This window comes from Heterocephalus glaber, unplaced genomic scaffold (assembly GCF_053883595.1).
Source record: "Heterocephalus glaber isolate CG9 unplaced genomic scaffold, H.glaber_assembly_v1.0 deba00001481, whole genome shotgun sequence".
NCBI classification, from domain to species: Eukaryota; Metazoa; Chordata; class Mammalia; order Rodentia; family Bathyergidae; genus Heterocephalus; species Heterocephalus glaber.
This window is the reverse complement of record NW_028258317.1, coordinates 55,165,885-55,188,515: the sequence shown is the minus strand read 5'-3', so window position 1 is coordinate 55,188,515 and position 22,631 is coordinate 55,165,885. Positions and strand designations below refer to the sequence as shown.

Genomic DNA, 22,631 nt, shown 5'->3' with positions numbered 1-22,631 from the left:
TTTTTCTGTTTTTATTCTGTCCAGGACACAAGCCAATGGTTGGTACCATCCACATCTGGGGTAGGTCTTCCCCTCTCAGTTTGCAGGCCTACAGGTCAGTTATTCACACATATACCCAGTATTTACTAATCTGAGAGGCAGTTCTTACTCAAGTCAAGTTGACACATCATAATTAATGATAACACATGTAATATGTAGCATCTTTTCAAATGCTTATGTGCCATTTGTACTTCGGTGAGGCGGTCATTTCTTTGTCCTACTTCGAATTATCACTTTTAATTGTGCAGTTTAAAAGTAAGATATTTCTTTACATATTTGTGTGTTTCACATTTAGAGCTAATCATGAAGCTATATATTACCATACAAAAAGAATTTAAGTCTAACATATATTAATAATTAAAGCCCCTGCTCTGGAATTCTAAGACTCTGACTTTTACCTTGACCTCCATAGATCCACAAAGAATAAATATAAAATTATCTTTATTTCTAAATTTTCCTACTTATTCACTACTTAACAATAGCAATTACTTAACTATGCATTTTTCTTCCAGTGACACAGAGCAATTTTAGTTTGCAAAAAAATTTAACATTTTCTGGGTTAAACTGAGACATATTTATAAGCAAAATGTTAAAATGGATATGTCTTTGTAAATGAAAAATGATCATGAAACATGTATTTGTAAACCAAGGAATAAGTACAGATAGCATTTAAATATACAGAAGTATCAGAGGTGATCAATCCTCCAACAGCCTAGAAAAGGCTAAAGAAAAAAGACAAGAGATTTGCATAATTTCAAAGTATATGGAGGGCCGAGAAGTCAGTGCCTCAGAGTTGGCAAAGACCAGGACTTCCTGAGCTAGCCACTATCTAACGGGTACAAAGCAATAATTGAAGGGAGCATTGGGTGACTTAGCGAGCAGTGGTAATCCTATGTCCATGCAGATCTTATGCTGATGAAGATTTTAGGTGGATGAAGGCAGTAAGGAGAGCATTCTTACAATAATCAGTGGGATGAGTTGAGCTGATAAGGAATTTGTCCCTCCCCAGGTGAAACCTTTCTCTTTCGTTATTATTACTCAGTTCTCAAAGAATCAGGATGTCTTCAACTGACGAAATCTTGCCCTTGAGTATCATAGTATCATGGGACCACTGAAGTCCTGGCTGTGACAGGAGGGAAAACAGAGTTATGTTTCTGCATGCCATGGCCAGCTTGTGGGCAAGGCTACATCTTATCCAGCTGTAGTCATACTTTAATTATAAAATGATTTTTCCCCAAAATTATGTGGAATGGCTCGGAGAAGTAGATATAACCTCTTTAAAACAGTGTATGCAATAAATTAAGAGCACTGGAGACCTAGTACAATACCAAAGAATACCAACATTTAGAAGTGGAATAGAGAAGTGGAAACCAGCAAAAGAGACTTCAAAGGAGTTGCCTATTGGGAAGTTTCTATTAAGGGTAAACCTTAGGGCTGAGTGCAATGAGTAATAAACAAGATAAGGATTTTCAACACTGCGATGAAAAATCTAGTTTTAAAAGAAATTAGGAGAGCTAGCTGAACACTAAAGTAAGAAACAGCTGAGCATGGTGGTGCATGCCTGTAATCCCAGCACTCAGGAGGCTGGGACAGGAGGATCACTGCAAGTTCTAGACCAGCTTGGGCTACATAGTAAGATCAAGGCCAGCCTGGACTGCATAGCAAGACACTGTCTCACAAACAAACAAAAACCTAAACTAGGAAACAAGGGCTGGGCATGGTGGCACACACTTGTGATCCCAGCACTCTGGAGCTTGAGGCAGGATCGCTTTGAGTTCAAGGCCAGACTGGGCTACATAGCAAGTCTCAAAACAAAATAAAACAAAACAATCCATCTTTTTGAAGATTCTTTTATCAATTTGTTTTCAGTGAAAATAAAAATGTTGCCGCTGGGCATGGTGGCACAGGTCTGCAACCCCACCACCCAGGAGGCTGAGGCAAGAGGGTCACCAGGAGTTTGAGGCCAGCCTGGAATACAGTGAGTTCAAGGCCACTCTGAGCTACATAGGGAGACCATGTCTCAAACCCCGCTCCCCCCCAAAAAATGAAGAAAGAAAATAAGTGTGTTGTTTAAATTATCAAAATGAGCCAGGTGTGGTGGCTCATGCCTGTAATCCCAGCACTTGGGAGGCTGAGGTAGGAGGATTGCCTTGGGTATGAGGCCAGCCTGAACTCCATAGGGAGACCCTGCATCAAAAAAAAAAAAAAATTTATAAAAATGTCTATATAATAACCACAACTACTTGCTTTATTAATTTCTTGGGGAACAAAATCAGTCAACCACTAGTCAAGCTGGGTCTAAATATAATCCATTATTGAATTTACTGATACTTTATTATTCATCAATTATTAAAGAGGACAAATTGTTAACTAAATAATTATGTTATACTTTTAATTAATTTGCTCTAAATATAATACTGTAATCCTTTTGGCTGACATTTTTAAAATAAAGTTTTAAATGACTCACTTTACTCTGATCTTTGGAAGGCGGTAAGAGTGGGAAGGGAAGGGAAGAAGGGCACTATATAAATCAAATGACACCCAAAAGTTTTTAAGCTTCCAGCAAAGGCTTTGTTCCTCACCAAGTTCTCTGAAGTACAGGGAGAAAGTGAACTCCTAGCCATAACAGAGTATTACAATAATGCTGTAGGAACAACTTGTCTCCATAGGGGAAGTTTTATTTTATGTCAAGATAAAGTAATTCCAGGTCTTTTATATTTCACAGTGGACTGATAACTTATACCGTTTTTAAGGGATTTCAGTTTCTACTATCTAAGGCATTTAATTACATTTACTTTTCCGCAATCATCAATCTCCTTTTGATGTATCTCTAATTTAAAAAGGATACCTTCAGTGGACCTCCAGTGACTTGGCCAGCATTCTAAGCGGAATATAAATGATTATATTTTTCTCATAAGACATATTACTTTACTACAAGTAATTTACTTTAAGGAAATAAGCAGGGCTCCATTGAGAATGAAGATGGTTGGAACTCAGACTTGGGGTGAGTATTTAGGATCCATTATGATTTGTTACATGCACCCACAGCATTTGATACTTCTTTTTTAACATATATATTTACAAGTTCATACTTACATGTGTGGAATATTATCTTTCTTCGCACATGATAGGAAGACCCATGAAAACAGGGTAGTTTCTATTTTTCCCACCAATATATATTGCAGCATCCAGTTCACTGAATTCCAGTGGAATGTAGTGAATGTGCAAAGCACTTTTATAGGAAAAGATAAGTAGAAAATATTGAGTTAGCATTATTTTCAAGTACTTCAGAAATCGATCCGTATTAGTCACTTGGTATCGTCTATGTAATGAAATTCCGTTAAAGGTATTTTTGAACAATTAATTGGTAATATCACATTTCAAGCACACCAACTTTCCCTGTTACCTTTTTTTTTTTCACAGAGGTTGGTTTCAGGTCAAGCTGACTTTCTCTAATGGCTAGGATAAAGTCCTTTTGCTGTTCTATTAAGAATATTTTATTAAATATTTTGTGTTTTATAATTTAGTTTATTAGAGTCTACCTGAAAATTTAGAACACTAGAAAAACGAAAACAAACCAAAATAAAAATTTCCTTGGCAGCAAATCCCTCAACCTGTTACACTGTAGTAGAAAACTTTTATTTTTGAGACAGGGTTTGCTAGGTAGTTCAGGCTGGCCTTGAACTCACTATGTAGCCCAGGCTGGCATTGAACTCACAGTGATCCTTCTGCCTCAGCCCGCTGAGTGCTGGGATTACACGTGTGAGCCACCTCGACCAGCCTAGAAAAATGAAAAAAAATTTTTTTCTTAACTTTTTCCCTTCACATAGTGTGAGTCATCCGAGAGAAAAAAGGGGTCATCTGTGATCCACAGGTTTAGTGTGGGCTCCTGAGAATTTGTGTATCTAACTAGTTCCCAGGTAAGGGTGATAGCACTAGTGTAATTATAACAGGCAGGGCTAAACTAAAGACCTGGATCTGAGAGCTCCAGCTCTCTGAATTTGTTCACTTACCCGCCCACTACCAAGAGTACAAGAAAAGCCCATAAAAATGCGAAGATGAATTATTTGCAATTCTTCCGAAGTGGGAAGGCAGCTAGCCCACCCCCTCAGAAAGCACAGAAGTGCTCCCTAAAAGGGTAGAACAAAAGCCAGGAAATATCCGTAGGTAGATTTAGCCAAGCTTTGGCCCAGAGGGCTGGAAGTGCTGAATTCTCCTTGGCTTCAGGGCTGGGCGGGAGAGGGTGGCAGTTTCTGCTCTCAGTTTGAAGAAGCTGAGGAAGCAGCTATCTCTAAAAAAAACACAAAAGTCTTAATTTTTAAAGATCCATCTTAACCCCTGTTACCTAAAGACCACACTTTGAAAACCACTAGTGTATTCAACACAGCAAAAAGGAACTTTCAAAGGTAGAATTTTTTCCCTTAGACAAGTGGATTTAACAAACTTTCTTTTCCCTGGGGCATACCCCCCCCCCCCATAGTGACCAAAGATACAGATGCAGCCCCAGGAAGTCCAGGTCCAGTTTCTTTTCTTTTTTTTTTTCTTTTGGTACCTGGGATAGAACTCTGGTCCTTGTGCTTGCCAGCAGGCGGTGAAACCACTGAGCTAAACCCCCCGGCCCCCAGGCCCAGTTTCTACCCAGTAAAGAGTAAATGGAAGATTGCTGGGAGCAATAAACCAAGCCTCCCAGGTCTATTACCTCAAAGTATTCCCCTTGCTGCTCCTCCCTGTAGAAGACCCTAATGCACTTGACAGGGTAAGATGGTGATTGGAGGCCAATAAGGCTCCTTCCTCTCCTCTGAGATAGCTTTGGAAAAATCCCTTTTCCATTTCACCAGAATAAATGGCCACCTTTGATTTACTCAGAGGTGAACAAATTATGGACTGGCCTAAGTGGCCAGTAACACTAGGAAATCGCTGCTGGAAGGGAATCTTACTAGTCTAGGTTTAATGTTAGCGACAAAGTGATGGGCAGACAGGATGAATTATCAAAAGGTGCTCTATAACATACATCAGGGAATAAGCATTACTAAATAGATTTGCAGGGTGTGATAACGCACACCTGTAATCCCAGCACTCAGGAGTCTGAAGCGGGAGGATCACACATTTGAGGCCAGCCTGGGCTACATAATGAGTTCAAGGTCAGCCTGAACTACATAGTGAGACCCTGCCTCGAAAAACAAAACATTAAACAATTTTTAAAAGACAGGAATGTAGCTCAGTGCAAAGGCCCAAGTTTCAAGCCCCAGTACCATGAGCAAGAGACTTTGCCTCATTACCCTTAGATCCTTGTTTTCAATTGCTTCTTCAGGAACAGTTTCACTTGTAACTAAAAGTCGGGGCGGGGGGTGGGTATCTCGAAGTTATTTTTGCTCATCCTAGTGTTACCAGGTTTGGGGGTGCTGGAGTCTCTTAGAGGTAGATTTTAGGTTTTTTCTGTCCAAAACAAAGAATTGGTCAAGGTGAGTGCAAAGGTAGCAAGATTCTACATTTATTAAAAGAAAGGGATCATGCTCTGCAAAGCAAGATCAGGCCAACTAAAGGTAAGCAAAGATAACAGGGTGGGCCGGAGAGAGTTAACAGTGGCGCTTGCTGGATGGAGGCTGTCTCTGCTGTTTCCCAGCTTCTCAGGCTGAGGTCAGGTCTAGGGCGTTCTCAAAAACCTGCCTCTGGAGAACTGAAGATAGCTCTGTCTGACAGTTTCTAAGAGCAGGACTTCAAGAAAAGTTCTGCAGGGGTCTTTGAACTTTATGACTAACAATTCAAATCTACTTCCCCAGCCAGTTTGCTGTCCTAATCTCCTACAGCACTGGTGTCCCTCGGATCCTCCCCTCCATTGCCTTTCTAGGGACTAAAGAGTTTAGCTGGCTGTGGTGATGCAAGCCCGTAATCCTAGCTTCTGGGAGGCTGAGACTGGAGTATCTCAATGAGACCAGGCTGGGCAACTGAGTGGCTTAGTGAAACTGATACGAGATGAAATATATGAAAAGATTGTATCTCCCAACCTGCCAGATGTCTGATACACCGAATTCAAGGCGTGTTCTTTTAAAAGCGAAGAATGAATTCTAGGAACAAGGGAGGTTAAAAGTAGGAAAATAGGGCCAGGGATTTAGATCAGTGGTTCCGGCGCTTGCCTCTCAAGCCCAAGGTCCCAAATTCGGTACCCGGTACCAAAAAAAAGTAGGAAAATATTTATTGAGGGGGAAAGATATTGTTCCTGAGAAAGACAGGAGTGGATCCAAATGGGTTGTCGGGGATCCCATTATGTTACTTTTCTCTCGCTGTTGAGACAAAATACCCAACACCCAAAGTTAAAAGAGGAAAGGTTTATTTATTTTTTTAAATCCTTTTATTGGTACATTGTAGGTATACAACACAATTACATTTCTCATTGGGAACTTGTACCTTTACATGATGCATTTTGGTTCTTATTTTATCCCCATTCCTAGCCCACCCTTCCCTATTTACAAAGACTTTATTTCCATTTTTTCCATTTCTCATCATTTTTCGTTTCCCTTCTTTCCTTTCCCCTGCCCCTCCCACTACCCCTACCCTTTTGGACCTTTTCTGAGGAAAGGTTTATTTAGCTCAGTTTGTAGAGATTTCAGTCCTTAATTGGCTGGCTCCAAGGCAGCGTGGCACATGGCAGAGGGGCAACAGCTCATGGCAGCTGACAGGAGGTAGCGAAACAACAGAGGCCTTAATAGCATCTTTCTGCCTCTTTTATCTCATCCTGACTACAGAAATTAGGGCAGTGCCAAATCTATCAGTGTTCTGGTTTAGTAATCACATGCTCTTAATCCCAGTATCACACACTGTAGATTCAGCCCCCTCTGAAAAAGTCACCTATGAAGCATGGGGTGTGTGCACGCAGGCATCTAGACCCAAACCAATACAACCACTTTACAGGGAAGTTTGGTTTGTTTTGGTACCGGGGATCGAACTCGGGTCCTTCTGCTTGGGAGGCAGGCGGTGAAACCACTGAGCTAAATCCCTGGTCCTAAAGGGAAGTTTTATAGAGCAAAACTCATGTGGGTATAATGTGAGTTATAGCTATGATTAACCAATAAGGGTACAAGTATAGTCGCTGAGGTAATAGTGATCCAAAGGGGAAGCAAGTCATGTAGCAAGAGTTATGTGGAAGGAACAAAGAAGGACTCTGGTAGGTGATGGATCTGGGGGTCTGTCACCCGCTGAGGTGACTGATGCCTTTCTACACTTTGCTAGACCAAGAGTTGTCACTTATCCCTTGGTGAAGTATGTAGGCCTGGTCCTTTTGTCCCCACCAGTTGTAGGTGTTTTCACCTTTTGTCTTGACACTCTGGAGAGCTCAGCCCTGTCTACCTATTATATTTCTATCTAACTTAGTTGTCTATAATAAAACCATAAAATAGCTGGGGATTTAGCTCAGTGGCACCGTGCCTGTCTGCCAAGCACGAGGTCCTGAGTTCAATTCCTGGTACCAGAAAAATAAGTAAATAAAATAAGTTTAAAAAATGTAAAGATTCAGTAGTGTTCCAGATTCTGCATATTGTGGCAGAGAGCTGGTTTGATTTGGTAAGACTCGCAGAGGACACTGGGGCAGCAATAAGGTATAACACACAGTATTGCAAACAGGAATCACCTGAAGCACAACGTTAACCCTCAGATCAAACAAAATCAGACCTACGGAAGAGGCCTAGGAATCTTTGAATAATCGCCTCGGGTGATTTTTTTTCTGATTAGCAACTCTGGGAAATACTGATGAGACCTCTCAGTCCTTTTCTAATGACAGCAAACAGCCCTAAAAGTTATTTCTATGTATTCGCGAGATCACTGGTCACGAGAACATTTCTCAAGTCTTTTCTTAGAAATTTTGTTCGAACTGAGCTGAAATCAACTCGCACACGCTGAGCAGTGGGTGAAGTGTTTCTGCTTGCGTGTGCTTTGAGCTAAGGAACTCACCCTTCCCCACCCATTTCTCAATTGCCCTAGAACTTCCTCCTGCCTCACCTCTAGGCCAACCTGGGCCTCCGGTCTGCCCTGTGCCCCACTACATTTCTTCACTAGCACATCTGGTGCTTCCCCGGTTCACGACGCTTTGCTGGAAGAGTCAATTTTCCAGGGATTTTTACAGGCCGGCCAAAACAGTTTGTTCCGAAGAGCGACGTCGGGAGGGCTGGCAGCGGGCGGCGAGGTTTCCTGACGCTGCGCCACCACCCGTGACCTTGGGCGAGCCAGAGGCGTCAGGACGAAGCTCAGGCGGCCCCAGCAGAGGACGTGGGGCGGGGCGGGAGGCGAGGGCCCAGCACCCAAGGGCCCGGCCCCTCAACGGAGTCGGTCGAACCCTCCTAACTCCCGGGCGGAGGGGCTGGGGTACACCTGCCCGGGACTGGAGACAAAGCGTGAGAACTCGGACGGGGAAAAGCGGGTTTCAGCGAGAAAATCGGGAGGAGGGAAGCCGAGGGCGGACAATCGGGTTAAAAATAGCAACGCACTCTCCACAAGACTAGCCGGCTCCAGCTCCACCCAGGGGCCGGCCGCCCGGCTAGTGCCTGGGCTCCGCGAGACTTGGAAACGGCCAGCCGGACCCTCCTCCCGCAGCCAATCAGCATGGGCTGCAGGCGGGGCCTCGGACGCGGACGTCACTGCGCTGCCGCCGCAGCCCACGGGGTTTTCGCTGACGAAAGGCCCCGCCCCCGCCCCCGCCCCCTCTTCCCTCAGCCTGAGCGTTTGGGCCCAGCGCGCCTCAGTCGGCCGGAGCGCGGAGCGGTCTGCACCTCGACGAGAGGCTCGCTGGCTTCCGCCGGCCGCGCAGCTTCCCCGACGGCCGCAAGGGCGACGGAGAGCGCCATCAGCGGGTCCCCACGCTGCCCAGGCCTCGCCGCTCGCGCTCCGTCCGCCCTCTGACTCGGCTCAGCCGGCCGCTGCCGGAGGCGTGAGGCGACGACGGGCGAGCGCCGCGAGGAGCGTTAGCGGCCGCGGCCTCCGGTCCTCCCTCCGCCTCCTCCCCGCCCCCCCATTCCGGAGCCCGGCGCGTCCCTCCACGCTCGGTGCGGCTGCAGGAACAAAGGAGGACTCCTCGCGGGCAGCGGCGGCGCCACCTCCGCCTGAGGCCTGACCCGCTTCCGGCCCGCGGCGGCGGCTCCAGGGCACCCGGCTCGCCCTTCCCGCAGGCCTCGGCCCGGCCCCGACCGCAGCGCACCGGCGTCGCGCGCGAGCTCTGCGTGTGCATCCGGGCCCCGCAGGGTGAGTGGTGCGGGTCCCGGCGGGCGGGTCCGGGTGAGGCCCGGGCCGCCGCGGGCTTCCAGCGCAGGCCGAGCGGCCGCGGACGGCAGCGTCCAGGGGAGGGAGGGAGCCCTCCCAGGAAACACAAAGAAGGGGCGTCGTCCTGTCGGCGTGGCCCGGCGCCCCGCTTCTCGCGCGGCCGAGGACAATGCCCGCGTGCGGCCTCGCGCCACTCGGGTCCCGCAGGCCCTCGGCGCGGCCGGCCTGGGCAGCCCAAGCCCAGAAATGAAGGCCGAGGCGGCGGCCGCGCTCACTCCCCCCGAGGAGCCGTTCGCGTCGGTCTCGGCGCGGGGTGAGGGGCCCCGGGCCTGCGGAGCCGCCGTCGTTCTGCATGACTCAGTGGTTTTTGGAGAAGGCCCGGCTGGGCTTTTCTGAGCGAGGCCTTCGCTTGAAGGGGGTGAGGGGGACTTTTGCGACCCAAACTCGGTCTAGATCTGTGCAGCATGGAGCCGGGGCTTCTCTTTTCGTCGTGTTTTAGTTCCTCCCAGGATCCTTTTCAAGGAGGAAATGGAGCACCTTTTCCTTTGTTCCGTGTATTTAGGCTGGTAAACTTGAGGGTTTTTACTCTCTTTCCACGCATTCTGTTGAGCTGGTTTTAAGTGAGAGCTTTGGGCTGTCTATTGATTGAGACCCTCCTAAGACTGTTCCTCGGAGATGTATTTGATAAAGTACTATATAGGTCACAGCTTTTAAATCTGAGGTTTAGATAATTTTCAGGCTTATACAGTGAAATTAAATTCTACTCTAAAGTAGGACTTGAGAACCTTCCTTAGTGAAAATATTGCAATTTTTTCAACTTTTTTTCTTAAAGTGTCCAAAAATTATGAAGGGTTTGCTGTAGTTACATATTTATTGACTCTCAGGCCCGATATTAAGTCTGGAAAGGAGCTTTAAAATCTCCCTTTGGCAGAAGGAACTGAGATCAGGAGAGTAAGGACTTGGCCAAGGTCACTGGCTTAATTAGTGGCAGATTAAGGCTAGAACCCGTGTCTCAACTCCCAGGTGAACTGTGAGCATTCTTGAGTTCTTACAACATTATGGGCACCTGAAACAACTATATTCCATAGGCACACAAACCTTTTATTGGGGAGGTGTTTTTTTAAGTTACCCGGATATTTTTAATTTAGGAGTTAGGAAAGGCCACAAAACTTTATTTTTAAAAAAATACATTTGGGCTATGCCTGGTAGAGACGATGGATAAATGCTTAAGTTTCTAACAACTTTAAAGGTAGTAAATAGTAGCTGTTTTCTTTAAAAATACAGAGGGAATGAAGGTACCTAAGTGTGAACGGTCCCCCTCCCTACATAATTAATTGCACCTAAATATAAGAAATCTTTATACTTTTCATGCTCTCTACTGTTTAATTCTTTTTTTATAAACAGCCTTGACCATATTTTTTAGCTTCACAAAAGACTATAGCTTGGTTTTGAGATTGTTCCCTAATCCTCCCTGCATTAGGAAAAAACTGGCATCCCTAATGCATTTTTTTACTTTGTTTTCTTATGTTAGATACAGAAATGCGGCATCTTTAGTTCTTGGGGTTGTGTAGGAGTTGGCAGGCTCAGATATAAATAGAAGCTGATTTCAGAGGCCCCTGTTGACTAGGCTTTATGTGAGAGCCTCCATCCAGCTCAGCCTGTCACATTGCAGCCTTGTGACAGGCTGAAGCGCCCTCCCATGTGATCTAAGCTTCTGAAAAATATTAAGTCAAGCTGTGCACACGTGATGGCATTTAAAAGCTGGCCGCGGAGCCCGAGGGTGGGGGGTGGGGGTGTCCCTAAAAGATAGAAGGCCGTGTAGAAGATTTTAATGTCCTGGTGTCTCTTGAGTTCAAAATTTATTTATCAGGAGTTGAAGGTACATGTTCTGAAAAGGAAAGACGGAATGTAAAAGTGGGTGAAATCATTAGATGAGGCCTCCCCTAATTTGTTTCCATTAAAATATTGTTTTGTTTAACTGAATTATTTTATGTGATCAAGTTGGTCTTAAATTTAGGAGGGTGCTTTCAGAGTAAAATGGCACTGAAAGTATAGCACGTGAGCAAGCTAATTCTTAAACTGTCTTCAAGGAGCGTTAACTTTTTTGTGTAGCGCAGATTAACATGTGCGGTGGGAATAATGCATAATTTATTACTTGACCTTTTTTTGCTTCTGTCATTCAGCATTTGAAAACCTCAACTAAAACTGTTTATTAAACTTCATAAGTGATGTTGAAATGTTTACACTACCCTGCTCCAAATGAGTCAGCTAAATTCCACTTACTATTTAAAGAGGCAGTGTCAACTAAATTAGTACTATTCTAAGTTGATGATTTTGGTCACACTACTTACTAGCTTCATTTGCTTGAAATACCATACTATTTGATTTACAAAGAGATTGCTGTCATTTAAGTGATGGGGTTGTCAATATTCTGGTCAAGTCAAAATTGGTTATTCTTCTTTCTCCATTTTTTAGTTTTATTTTTGGTACTGGGGATGGACTCAGGACCTTGCCTTTGCAAGGCAAGTGCCATGCCACTAAGCCCTTCTTTCTCCATTTTTATAATTTTAGTAAAGAGTTAATGCTTGATAAAACATGGTTTTAACTCACTGAGTGTATTCTAATATGTGGTAATTGGAAGCGAGCGGCCACAAGTTATATGGTACAGAATTTCCCTTTAATGAAATCCTATCAAATACTGCTTTTTATATAATTATCTAATCATCCTTGTGTGTATTCTCTTAGCCTGAAGAAAACTTACTGAGCACAACATTACTATATTTTCGCTAATTTTTAGCCATGGTTCTAGGAAAGCAGTTAGGCTCACTGTATAGTTTTCTGGTTACCTTGCATTAAATATTAACCATTACTAAAGGTTATGTACTCATTGCTTTACTGTATTAAATTTTAAGTTTTTATGAGAATAGTACTTGTTACAATTAATGGAGTATTTGGCTGAAAAATCTATGGTTAATTTGCTTTGTAGGTTTTTAGGCACTTGCTTTAAACAAATAGTTGCCTGTGCCTCAGTTGAATTGAAATTACTAATGAGGCCCAGATATGTCCAGGTATAGCTTTAAGAAAGCTTTCAGACTAAATCCAATACTCAGCCAATTTAAAAAATAAATATCAAGAGGTGATTATTGTATGTTGTCCCTTCATTTGGGAATTCCATTTAATGTTTTTAGCCAAGGAAGTAAAATATCAGTTTCCCAAATTGATTAAACCTAATACTGTCAGGGTAACCCTTTTGGAAATTGAAATCAGGATTAATAGAGTGCTTTCTTTTTGCTCCTAAAATGTTTCTTTTACAAAGGCAAAAAATATTCATAATTACCTCTACTTTGGTTAGTAATGGTGTTTAGAAATAACAGGTACCATTGTTGACTGTATTGTGCTCCTTTTATTTTGGTGGCATGCTAAAAATTTAATTTTGTTTTTGTTTATAGCAAACAAGAATGGCTCAGGAGACTAACCAGACCCCAGGGCCCATGCTATGTAGTACAGGATGTGGCTTTTATGGGAACCCTAGGACAAATGGAATGTGTTCTGTTTGCTACAAAGAACATCTTCAGAGACAGCAGAATAGTGGCAGAATGAGCCCAATGGGTAAGTTGTATCCAAGGAAAAACACACTTGAAGAACTGGTGGACAAAAATGCAGAACCAAGAATTGGTGCCTGAGACTGAGAATGCTGAAAGGCAAGGAAAAGACATAACAAGAGCTTAAAATTAAAGCATCAGCCCAGTACTTGACATGACCTCATCAGGAATATCTACAGGCATCTTCTAGCTTTTTCCATTTTTCCTTTTGGAGGTTTTGTATAATACTTGTATTCACTGGATATGACTTTAAATTTTGTGGGAATATTCAAGTAAATGCAGAATTGCAGCACAGTGAACATACTTAAATCACTAATTAAATGCAAGTATTGTTACTTTATTTAGTCAATGCTGAGTTTTTATAGTGTTGAATTGTTTCTTACAAATTCTTTTTTAAAATAGGGACAGCTAGTGGTTCCAACAGTCCTACCTCAGATTCTGCATCTGTACAGAGAGCAGACACTAGCTTAAACAACTGTGAAGGTGCTGCTGGTAGCACATCTGAAAAATCAAGGTAAGATTGAGCATTTCAAAGTTCTCTGATACTGTGGAGAGGAAATGAAGATGTCTGTGTTACTTATGTAATAATGAGGATGCCCTTGGCTTTGCATGCATTGCACAGTTAAGGATTTCAGTGTCCTTTAGTATCTGATTTTTAGGTCATACAGTGTGTTTTACAAAGTACTCTATAACCCCTTCAAGGAGTCTGTTGAAAAAGCTGGGTTTTTTTCCCTTATAATTGAAATTGTGAATTGTAGAGAGTGAGATTTTACAGACAGTTATAGTGCCACACACAAGGTGTTTTGTTTGGCACAGTTTCTCCTTTTGTCTTTAAATTATGGGCACAGCTAAAATTCCTAGTTAGATATAGTAAAACATGGTGACATATAAAATTTGCAGCCTTGAGTACATGAGTCATTTATCAGATTGCTTTCTTCTCAACTATTTATACTGGGCATCCAATATCTTTTTTAAAAATTTTGGTTACCTACCTTCATTTGATCATGTTGGAAATCATGTTATAAAAGTTGAACTGACAACTATCTCAAAAAGAAGTTCTCTTAATATCTTTGAAAATAATTGTTTGCTTGAACTCACATAGAAATGTGCCTGTGGCTGCCTTGCCTGTAACTCAGCAAATGACAGAAATGAGCATTTCAAGAGAGGACAAAATAACTACCCCGAAAACAGAGGCGTCAGAGCCAGGTATGCTTCTCATTTAATACCGGTTCAGTTCTGGATTTGGTAGTATGAGAAAGTTGATGGTGGGATTCTCTTCTTCCCATTGACCAAAGAGAAGGGAAAGCTATGAAAACAGGCAAAGAACTACTATCTGTAAAGTATCTTGATACTTAAAATAGTTTTGCTGTTTTACTCTATGCACATCTCCTCCATTACCCTCACACCTACAAATCAAAGTTTGTCATCTGGAGGCTGGGTGTTTTATGGATTTAATGAACTCAGACTTTGAGGCCATAAAGAAAAATTTTATAATCAAAACCAGTTCCATCTTGATTTGTCAGTGTTGTAGAAAACAAAATAAAAAACGTTTGAACACCAGAAGTGTAAGTGCAGGATCCCTATCATTTTGTAGGAGTTTAAAACTTCTGGAAGGGCATTTTGGTTTTTAATAGTGACTTTGAAGCTGTGCCTACAGCATAACCAAAAGTGCCCTAGTAGGTTGTAGGAATAGTGACTTGTTAGAATTAGCTATGTGCAGTTCATTCAAATCAATTTGTTCTTTCTTAGAGCAGTAACAGTGCAGTATAAAAATTGTGACAAAATAATGATTTGTAGGTCTGCTTTGGAGGCTTGCCTTTTTAACGGTGTAGCCAATTTTATGGTGCGTAGTCTCCAAGTTAAGGTCAAATCCTTTGGCCCTGAAATGGCAGGTGGATCTATGATATTTTAAAATGAGTTCCATTCTTTTGAAAAAATTGACCAAATTAGTGTCATTGTGATGTACTTGGTGTGTGTATGTTTTTTATATAAATTACCTCTGAAGCATAGCTTTGGGTTAGATAGGTAGCTGGTATCTACACTTGTTACTACTTGGTAGACATGTGCATTTTCTGTATCATCCCCTGCTGTAGGCCACCTTTTTGTATGTCTTGTTTTTGCATATGTGGGTAAAGAAATGAATGACACCACCACTCCTTAATCCTCCACATTCTCAATTATTTACCTTCATACCATCAGAAAAAATTGTATCAAGGGTATCATTAATAGCTTATTAGGGGGAAAGGTAGAACACTATTGTATGTCTAATACTAGGCTGTTGATCCCAGTGGGTACATTGCTAATGCAAATTAATGATAAATTCAGCTTGCTCTAGAAGTTTGGATATGCTAATAGCATTGATCTGCCTAGCGTTTTGTTCAGTCATTGAATTTAGGATTGTGTATAAATTTGCTCTTAAGGTTTGGAGTAATACTAAAATTTTAGAACTTAACAGTGTTTCAGATACATGGTTAGAAGTATATGTAAGTAGAAATATATTTTGATATTTTGTCTTGGACTTAATGGCTTTGTGTGTGTGTTGTTCATACAAAGTCTATTGAAGTCAAATATGAACTAAAACAACCTTTGAGGTTGGAGAAAAGGGTGGGACTTTTGTAGATTTTTCTCTTGCTGTTCAGAGTAAAGAAAAAATACAGTTGTGCTTTTAAAAATCCTGTTCTGTGTATGGAATCCTTAATCTTAACACATCAGAGCTTTACAAGCATAAGCTTTTCCAGACTGTCTACTATTTTTTTTTTTTTTTTTTTTTTTTTTTTTGGAGAACAGAGTCTCACTAATCCTACTAGCCTTGAACTGGCAGTGTTACTCCTGCCTAAACCTCAAAGATAGTTTTTTAAATCTTCATAATTTTCTACCTATGACAGTGTTGTACATTTGTGAAAATGACAAAGTAATTACATCGAAACTTTTGAATCTAAAGTTATTTAGGGATGAGTGGCTTGGGCTTTGTCAAAATTTGCTGATTTCATTCAATCAAAATGACGCAGGACCTTCAGAGTTGATAGCTTTTATTATTTGAGAAGTAATGAATTTGAACTTTGTTGAGACATTGGTGTTTAGGAAATTACAACATGAAAGAACTAAGCATACAGTCAGTATCTGTTAGGTCTTTAAAACACAGAATTAGTATCACACACAGTAGCTGGTTAAGTCTGAGATGGAATTTCTTAAGTGTTCATTTCATAAAATTTAGAGGAACAAGCAGTATGGGTATTGGAAGGAAAGGAAGATTCTGTTTAAAAGTTCCTATTTGTAAAGCTTAAACTCCCTAAGTTTGGATAAGGTAATAGTGTTGTTGATCTTTGAATGTTCCTGTTTCTATTAGATGTGGGGGTGGGTTTTTTTTTCTTTGTTTTACTTAGATCATTGTCAGCCTGTGATCTCTGGGCAAGTTTCTAAATTTTTACCCTTACTTTTCAGTTGTTACTCAGCCCAGTCCATCAGTTTCTCAGCCCAGTACTTCTCAAAGTGAAGAAAAGGCTCCTGAGTTGCCTAAACCAAAGAAGAACAGATGTTTCATGTGTAGAAAGAAAGTTGGCCTTACAGGTATTACAAATGCATAAGACAATGTATATTTTAGTACTTGCACTTAATAAAGAGCTCTTGGTCTCTGTATAAAGGACTGGGCAGTCTCACATATTTTTATAAGGACTTGAATAAAAAGTTAATAGAGGGTAGAAAAGGGCAGAGTGAAATAGGGTAAGAGATTGTATTTTACTTTATCTCCTAATCTCATGGTTATTACTAATCTTACGCATGACGGTAAGCTAAACGTGAAATCTTACAGATATTTTCTACAGTAAGTCTCAGAATTTTGTGGTTTATTTTTATCTAGCTTTCCCTTGAAATATTACCCAGTTATCAAATGATGTGGCAGGGCTGTGTTTTGAATTGAAATTCAGCTTGACTCTAGAACCTGTATAAATTGTACCTTGTGTAATGTCTATGGGAGATGATGGAAAACACACGTGGTAGAATTAGCTGACAGGTAACCCATCTTATTGTTTGAACATGGTTTGGCCTACCAAGCACTTTCCATTTCATAGTCCCTACTTCCCTTAGAGGGTAGACTGAGCATAGTTATTTGAATTTCTCACCGTATCTCACAATTTAAAGTAATAGGCTTGATAAAGTATTGACAGTCATTTGTGTTATAAAGCCATGAAAATATGATTCTTTTTTTGTAGTCAGTAAGGCTCTCTTAATTACAAGTTCCCGAGTGACATGGCTTCCTCTTGTTTGTACAGGATTTGACTGCCGATGTGGAAATTTGTTTTGTGGACTTCACCGTTACTCTGACAAGCACAACTGTCCATATGATTACAAAGCAGAAGCTGCGGCAAAAATCAGAAAAGAAAACCCAGTTGTCGTGGCTGAAAAAATCCAGAGAATATAAATTAGTGCTTGTGAAGAGACTGAAACTTTGTTTTTATTTTAATATATCGTAGGAAAACATTAAAGAGCAGATGCATGGCCATTTTCCTTTGATGTTCTCCAGAGTTTTACTTTACACTTGTCTGTTTTATAATTGATATTTTAGGATGTTTGGGTGTTTGTTACAGGCAGAATTGGATAGATACAGCCCTACAAAATGTATATGCCCTCCCCTGAATAAAATTGAATGGAAATTGCACAGCAAATTGAAATAACACAGATAATAAGGGAAAAAATTTAGTTCCCATGTGCCAAACAAATGAAATCTCTGCATGTTTGCAGCATATCTGCCTTTTGGGAATGTTATCAAGGTATAATCTTTGGCTAGTGTTATGTGCCTGTATTTTTTTTTTTTAATGGTACACCAGAAAAGGACTTGACTGGTAGTCTACTTCTACCATAGTTAACTTTTCACCCTCTTAATTTCCACATGTTCTTTGGAAGCAGGATGAAAGCTATAAAGAAGGATTGGACCTTCCTTTCTGTGAAACCAGTGTTTGGTGCCAAATGTAAGCCTGGTTAAATTGGTCTTCTAAAAGCTGTCAAATAAGACATTCTGTGAAAGGTTATATATCGCAACTGGTTATAAGTAAAACCATCAAGCCAACAACAGGGTCTTGAGATAATCTTTGAAGCTTGTGCTGGCCTGCACCAGAAGATGTCTGCATTATTCTCATTAAAAATGTGTGTAGCACAGAACTGCACTAGGATTAATCACTTTACAAGAAGAAATTAAAACTGTTTTTGGTTTTCATATACAGCAGCTCTATTGAATAACATGCATCTGAATTTTTAAGTTGCAAAGGTATCTGAACAGTTAATTTTTCATGTGCATCTTTTGTTGAATGTTTTGGTTCAAGAAAGAATGTTCAAAGCTTTTTAAAGACTTCGGTTTTAATGTAATTGTACCCTTCTGCATGGAAAATCATAACCAACATGGCTGCAGTAGACTTCTTAGTGGTATCCAGCACCACTTGCAGAGGGCTGCTTTATCATATTAATTGTACTTGGGTGTAGGACTGTAGTGTTCTTGGGTGTATTGCATGGGCTGCATTATCTACAGCATTGTACAATAACAACTAGAAAAGGCAGTATACTTCACTGATGCTTGTTTGGTAATATCACTTCTGTGTTATAATGGAAGGTTTCCTGTGATGTATGAAACTTGTGTTTTTTATATATAAATGAGTATAGTTAGTGTTGTGGTAATGCCTGTTTTCATCTGTAAATAGTTAAGTATGTACACGAGGCACTACTTCTGATTTATTGCAGTGTTTGGTCCTAGTTCTTTTATTAAAGCATTCAGTTTTGCTTTCAATTTTATGTACCTTAGTTCCAAGTTAGATCTGCAGATGTGTACAGATAGTTCATATTTATGTATTGCACATAATCATGCTATTCAGCATTGATGCTATATTGTATTATGTAAATAATAAAAGCCATGTACAGAGGGAAACTTTATTTGTTCATTGGGTTTTTAAGGCTTAGAATCCTACAGAGTAGAAAATGTTTCATATTCAACTTCATAGTTGCATATGTAGACTGCATGGCTATGGTGTAAATTTTATTTTCCACTGGAGTCCTTGAACTCTTGTCAAGTAAACAACATGAATTTGAAACATTTTCAAGTATGGTACATGAAAGGTAGTTTGTTTTTGGAGAACTGAACAGGCATTTTCAGGATCAAATTCTCAAAGCATTACCTTTTTTCCATGTGCTTCAATCTATTCTATGATTAAAAACCCTGAAGAGGAAAATAGGCATAACTTTGTTTACAATGGGTCATTTTATTTTGAGACTTTGGCTCTAATAAGATGGGCCCATGGACTTTTTTGTAGGTGTTATGCCAAGTAATAAATTTAACAAGCTGACTTTGCCCCACAGGGCAACTGAAGCCAAGAGCAGAACCATTATTTCTTAAGGTTGGAGTGTGGGAGGAAAGTACTTAACTGGGTTCTTCATGTGCTGCTGCTTTTGCTTCCCAATGGAAGTGTTGGGGTTGAAGTTCGTGCACTAAAATGTGGGTGGTGTCCTCAATATCAAGGGTAGTAGTTAATAACAGCGGAATTGCAAATCAGTATTTTGAAAGGGAACTTAGTTTTTCAATTTTAAAATAAGACCATTAGTGCCATCTCTGTCACCAAAAATTTGATAAATTTAAATCTAGCTTAAAAGTTTGGGAATAAGTACTAAGACAAATGAGACAGCCCTGAAGCTCCTTCAGTTTATGGATGTTTCCATGATAACTACTAGAAAAGGGGCTTTGATTAGCAGGAATGTGTGAGAGATAGCAGGAGGGGAGAGGGGTCAGAGTGTGAAGCCTTCTAAGAAGATTGAAGTCTACCCAGACGAGTCATACCTGCATGTTTCCTCAGTTCTGATTGAAGGCTTTAACTTTGTAATGTATGCTGAGGTTTTAAGCATTTTAATACTATACTGTTTCTCATAAATCTTAGCAGCTCTCCACCTAAAAAGGTTCCCTGGGACCGGCCAGGAGTCAATTTAGCTGTATGACTAGACTTACTTTTTTCAAGTCTAATCTTAAAGTGAGCCTGCTCTGTAAAGCCAGGGTCTTAGGTTTGACCTGGTGTGGTCTTCCCACAGAATGGATTAGTTTGCAAAGGAAAGGTATGTGTTTTAATGGTGTAGTGACTGGGGTCATGAACATTAGAACTAGGATATTAGAGGGCAGATTATTTTAGGATGGCCTGGGCTGCTTGTTAAATGAGGATTTTAACTGTTCAGGAATGTGAAAACAGCACTTGAAACTGCCTAGCATGTAGCACTTGCTAATTTTTTTTTTTTTTTTTTGGAGATAGGGTCTCTAGGTGAATCTGGTCTTGACCTTCACTGTGTACCTCTTGAACTTGTGGTGATCCTCTTGCCTCTGCTTGCTGAATGTTGGGACTACAGGTGTGTGCCACCACTCCCAGCTCTTGATAATCGTAAAATAATGATTTCTATAACTAGGAAAGAAAACAATTTAAGGAAATTGGTTACTTCAAGTTCTGAGGTGAAAAGATTAAATTTGTGACTTAAGCCTTAAGTAATTGGAGTCCTTTTAACTAGTCTTTGCAGATGTTCTCACATTAAATGAAGTTCCTAGCAAGCAATTAAAGTTGGGCAAACATCTACTTAATAGCAATAATAATAGTAAGCATACTGCTGTTGTTATTTTTTGGTAGCTAATACATTCATGTGCTTCCAAAATGAGTTTAGTGTGCATTAAGCACAGCTGCCTCATCTTAACACCCACTATTCTAAAGGCACACATATTTTCAGTCAATGTCAGGTTAGAAAGGCTATTTGGTCTCTTCCACTTTGTGTAAATGTTTGAATATATACAAAAACTTAAGGTTTGACACTTGTCTTTATATAAAATTTGTACAGTTTTTGTCCATAGTATTAGATTGTAATTTTTGGAGAGAGTAATAGGTTGCTGACTTAACAAAAAGTATGTATCCTTAAGTTCTCTAAAACTGTATGTGGACTAGGCAGCAGGCTTTTAATGAAACTTGAAAATTTACAAAGCAATTCTGCATGTTTGTACTTTTAAAAAGAACTGAATGTGTGGGGCCCTATAGAAAAGTATCAATACAGCTGTTTTCACACATGCTGGTTTTCAGTTTATGTAAAAGGAAAGCACTGTTTTCTCTTCCAGAGTGTATTTTTCTTAGTCGTACAAGTAAGTTAAATAATTATTGCCATAATTGTAAATTCATTCTGTTTACAACTGCTAAGTGCTACTTACAGTATGGGTGCCAATGTTGCTAAGTCACACTGCACACGGAATACTTAACTCATTAACAGTAAATTGAAGGGAATTATAGTAATTGAATAGTGTTAATATTTTTCTTGATTTTGATTGTCTTCACAGAACCTCAGATTGTATATATCTGAAATGATTGGTAATGTATCAAGCTGTTCAGGAGTTGAGGTAATCGTCAGTCAAACTCAGATAGGAAATCTTTCTAGCATTCTCACGTTTCAGTTGAGTGTAGGAATTGAGTGTAGGAACTGTTAAATAGCATTTACTTAAGAACTTACCCTTTGGAGTTCAGGCATCAGCCAGAAAAAATGTAAACTAGCCTGCATGAGTTCGACTTAAACTCTAGTGTCTCAGTAAATTTTTCAGACATCCTGTGTGTATATCCATGGCAAATTTTTAACTTAGCTTGTCCTGGCCACGAAACTTAATCTTGTCCTCTTTCCACTTCACTAAGAATATGTTCAGACATCTAAATTGCAATACCACATAATGATTGAGGTGTTGGTTGGTTTTTGAGGCAGGGTCTCACTATGCAGTTCAGGTTGTCCTTGAACTCCTGTATATATAGCCCAAGCTGGCCTCAAACTCAGCAATCCTGCCTCAGCCTCCCAAGTGCTGGGATTAAAGCTGTTTATTACCACACCCAGCTAAGATTTTGAGTTTTTATTATATGGTATACAGCCGCTCGTAAATAGAACCCCAAGCATTTTTCTTTTTTTCTATATCCAACCTTAGAAACACTTTACTTGTAATGTTTCCTAAGGAGCTACCCTGTGGTAAAAGCCTTTAACTACATACTAAAAACAACTGACCTTAATTTTTCTTAGTACATGTTTGCAATACAATAAGGAATCGGTATATGGACATAACACATCTAATTCTTTTTCCCTCCACTCCCCCTTTATGCCAGCATCAGATTCATTTTGTTAAGTCCTTATAAAGTTTATACATACAGATTAAGAACCAGATTAATAGGGTTAAAAACATAAAGACAGTAACTTCTAATGTTGGAGTTTTGTACTATTTTTTACTATTACAGAAATCATCCCACAGTAAAAACCTGTAATACTTAAAACCAGATTAATAGGGCTAAAAACATAAAGACAATGACTTCTAATGTTGGAGTTTTGTACTATTTTTTACTATTACAAAAATCATCCCACAGTAAAAACCTGTAATACTTAAATAAGAATGGGTAATCTGAGGCCAGGGATTTAGCTCAGTGGTTCCACCGCCTCCCTCCCTGCCTTGCAAGCACAAGGTCCTTTATCTGAATTTAAACATCTGCTAAAATGAACTACATTTAAATAAGCTTTAGTTTTAGCTAGATTTAGATTATTTGGTTGGCATGTCAATTAGATTGTTTTATCATTGGCTAGATTACATTACATGAAAGATACTGACTTCAGAGGATTTTTTTAATACTTTATTTTACTGGTACATGTTTGCAATACGTAAATTTCTCCTAAGGAGTTAGTACTTACACGTAGAACATCTTCTTTTGTTTTTCATCTCTTCCC

At 40.3% G+C, this 22,631-nt stretch overlaps 1 protein-coding gene across 2 annotated transcripts; it reads left to right on the top strand.

The window, feature by feature from the left end:
* Positions 1-9,135: 9,135 nt before the first annotated feature.
* Zfand5 (zinc finger AN1-type containing 5) lies at positions 9,136-18,803 on the top strand. 2 transcript variants are annotated; one of them, XM_004838131.4, is made up of 6 exons: positions 9,136-9,267; positions 12,735-12,894; positions 13,290-13,401; positions 13,990-14,093; positions 16,329-16,454; positions 17,156-18,803. In XM_004838131.4, exons 2-6 carry the CDS (start codon positions 12,744-12,746, stop codon positions 17,302-17,304), a joined length of 642 nt encoding a protein of 213 aa, XP_004838188.1. In that variant the 5' UTR covers positions 9,136-9,267; positions 12,735-12,743; the 3' UTR covers positions 17,305-18,803. The 2 variants fall into 2 exon arrangements, with proteins under 2 accessions (XP_004838188.1, XP_087040228.1); XM_087184102.1 differs by lacking the exon at positions 9,136-9,267 and adding an exon at positions 9,552-9,703.
* Positions 18,804-22,631: the final 3,828 nt, after the last annotated feature.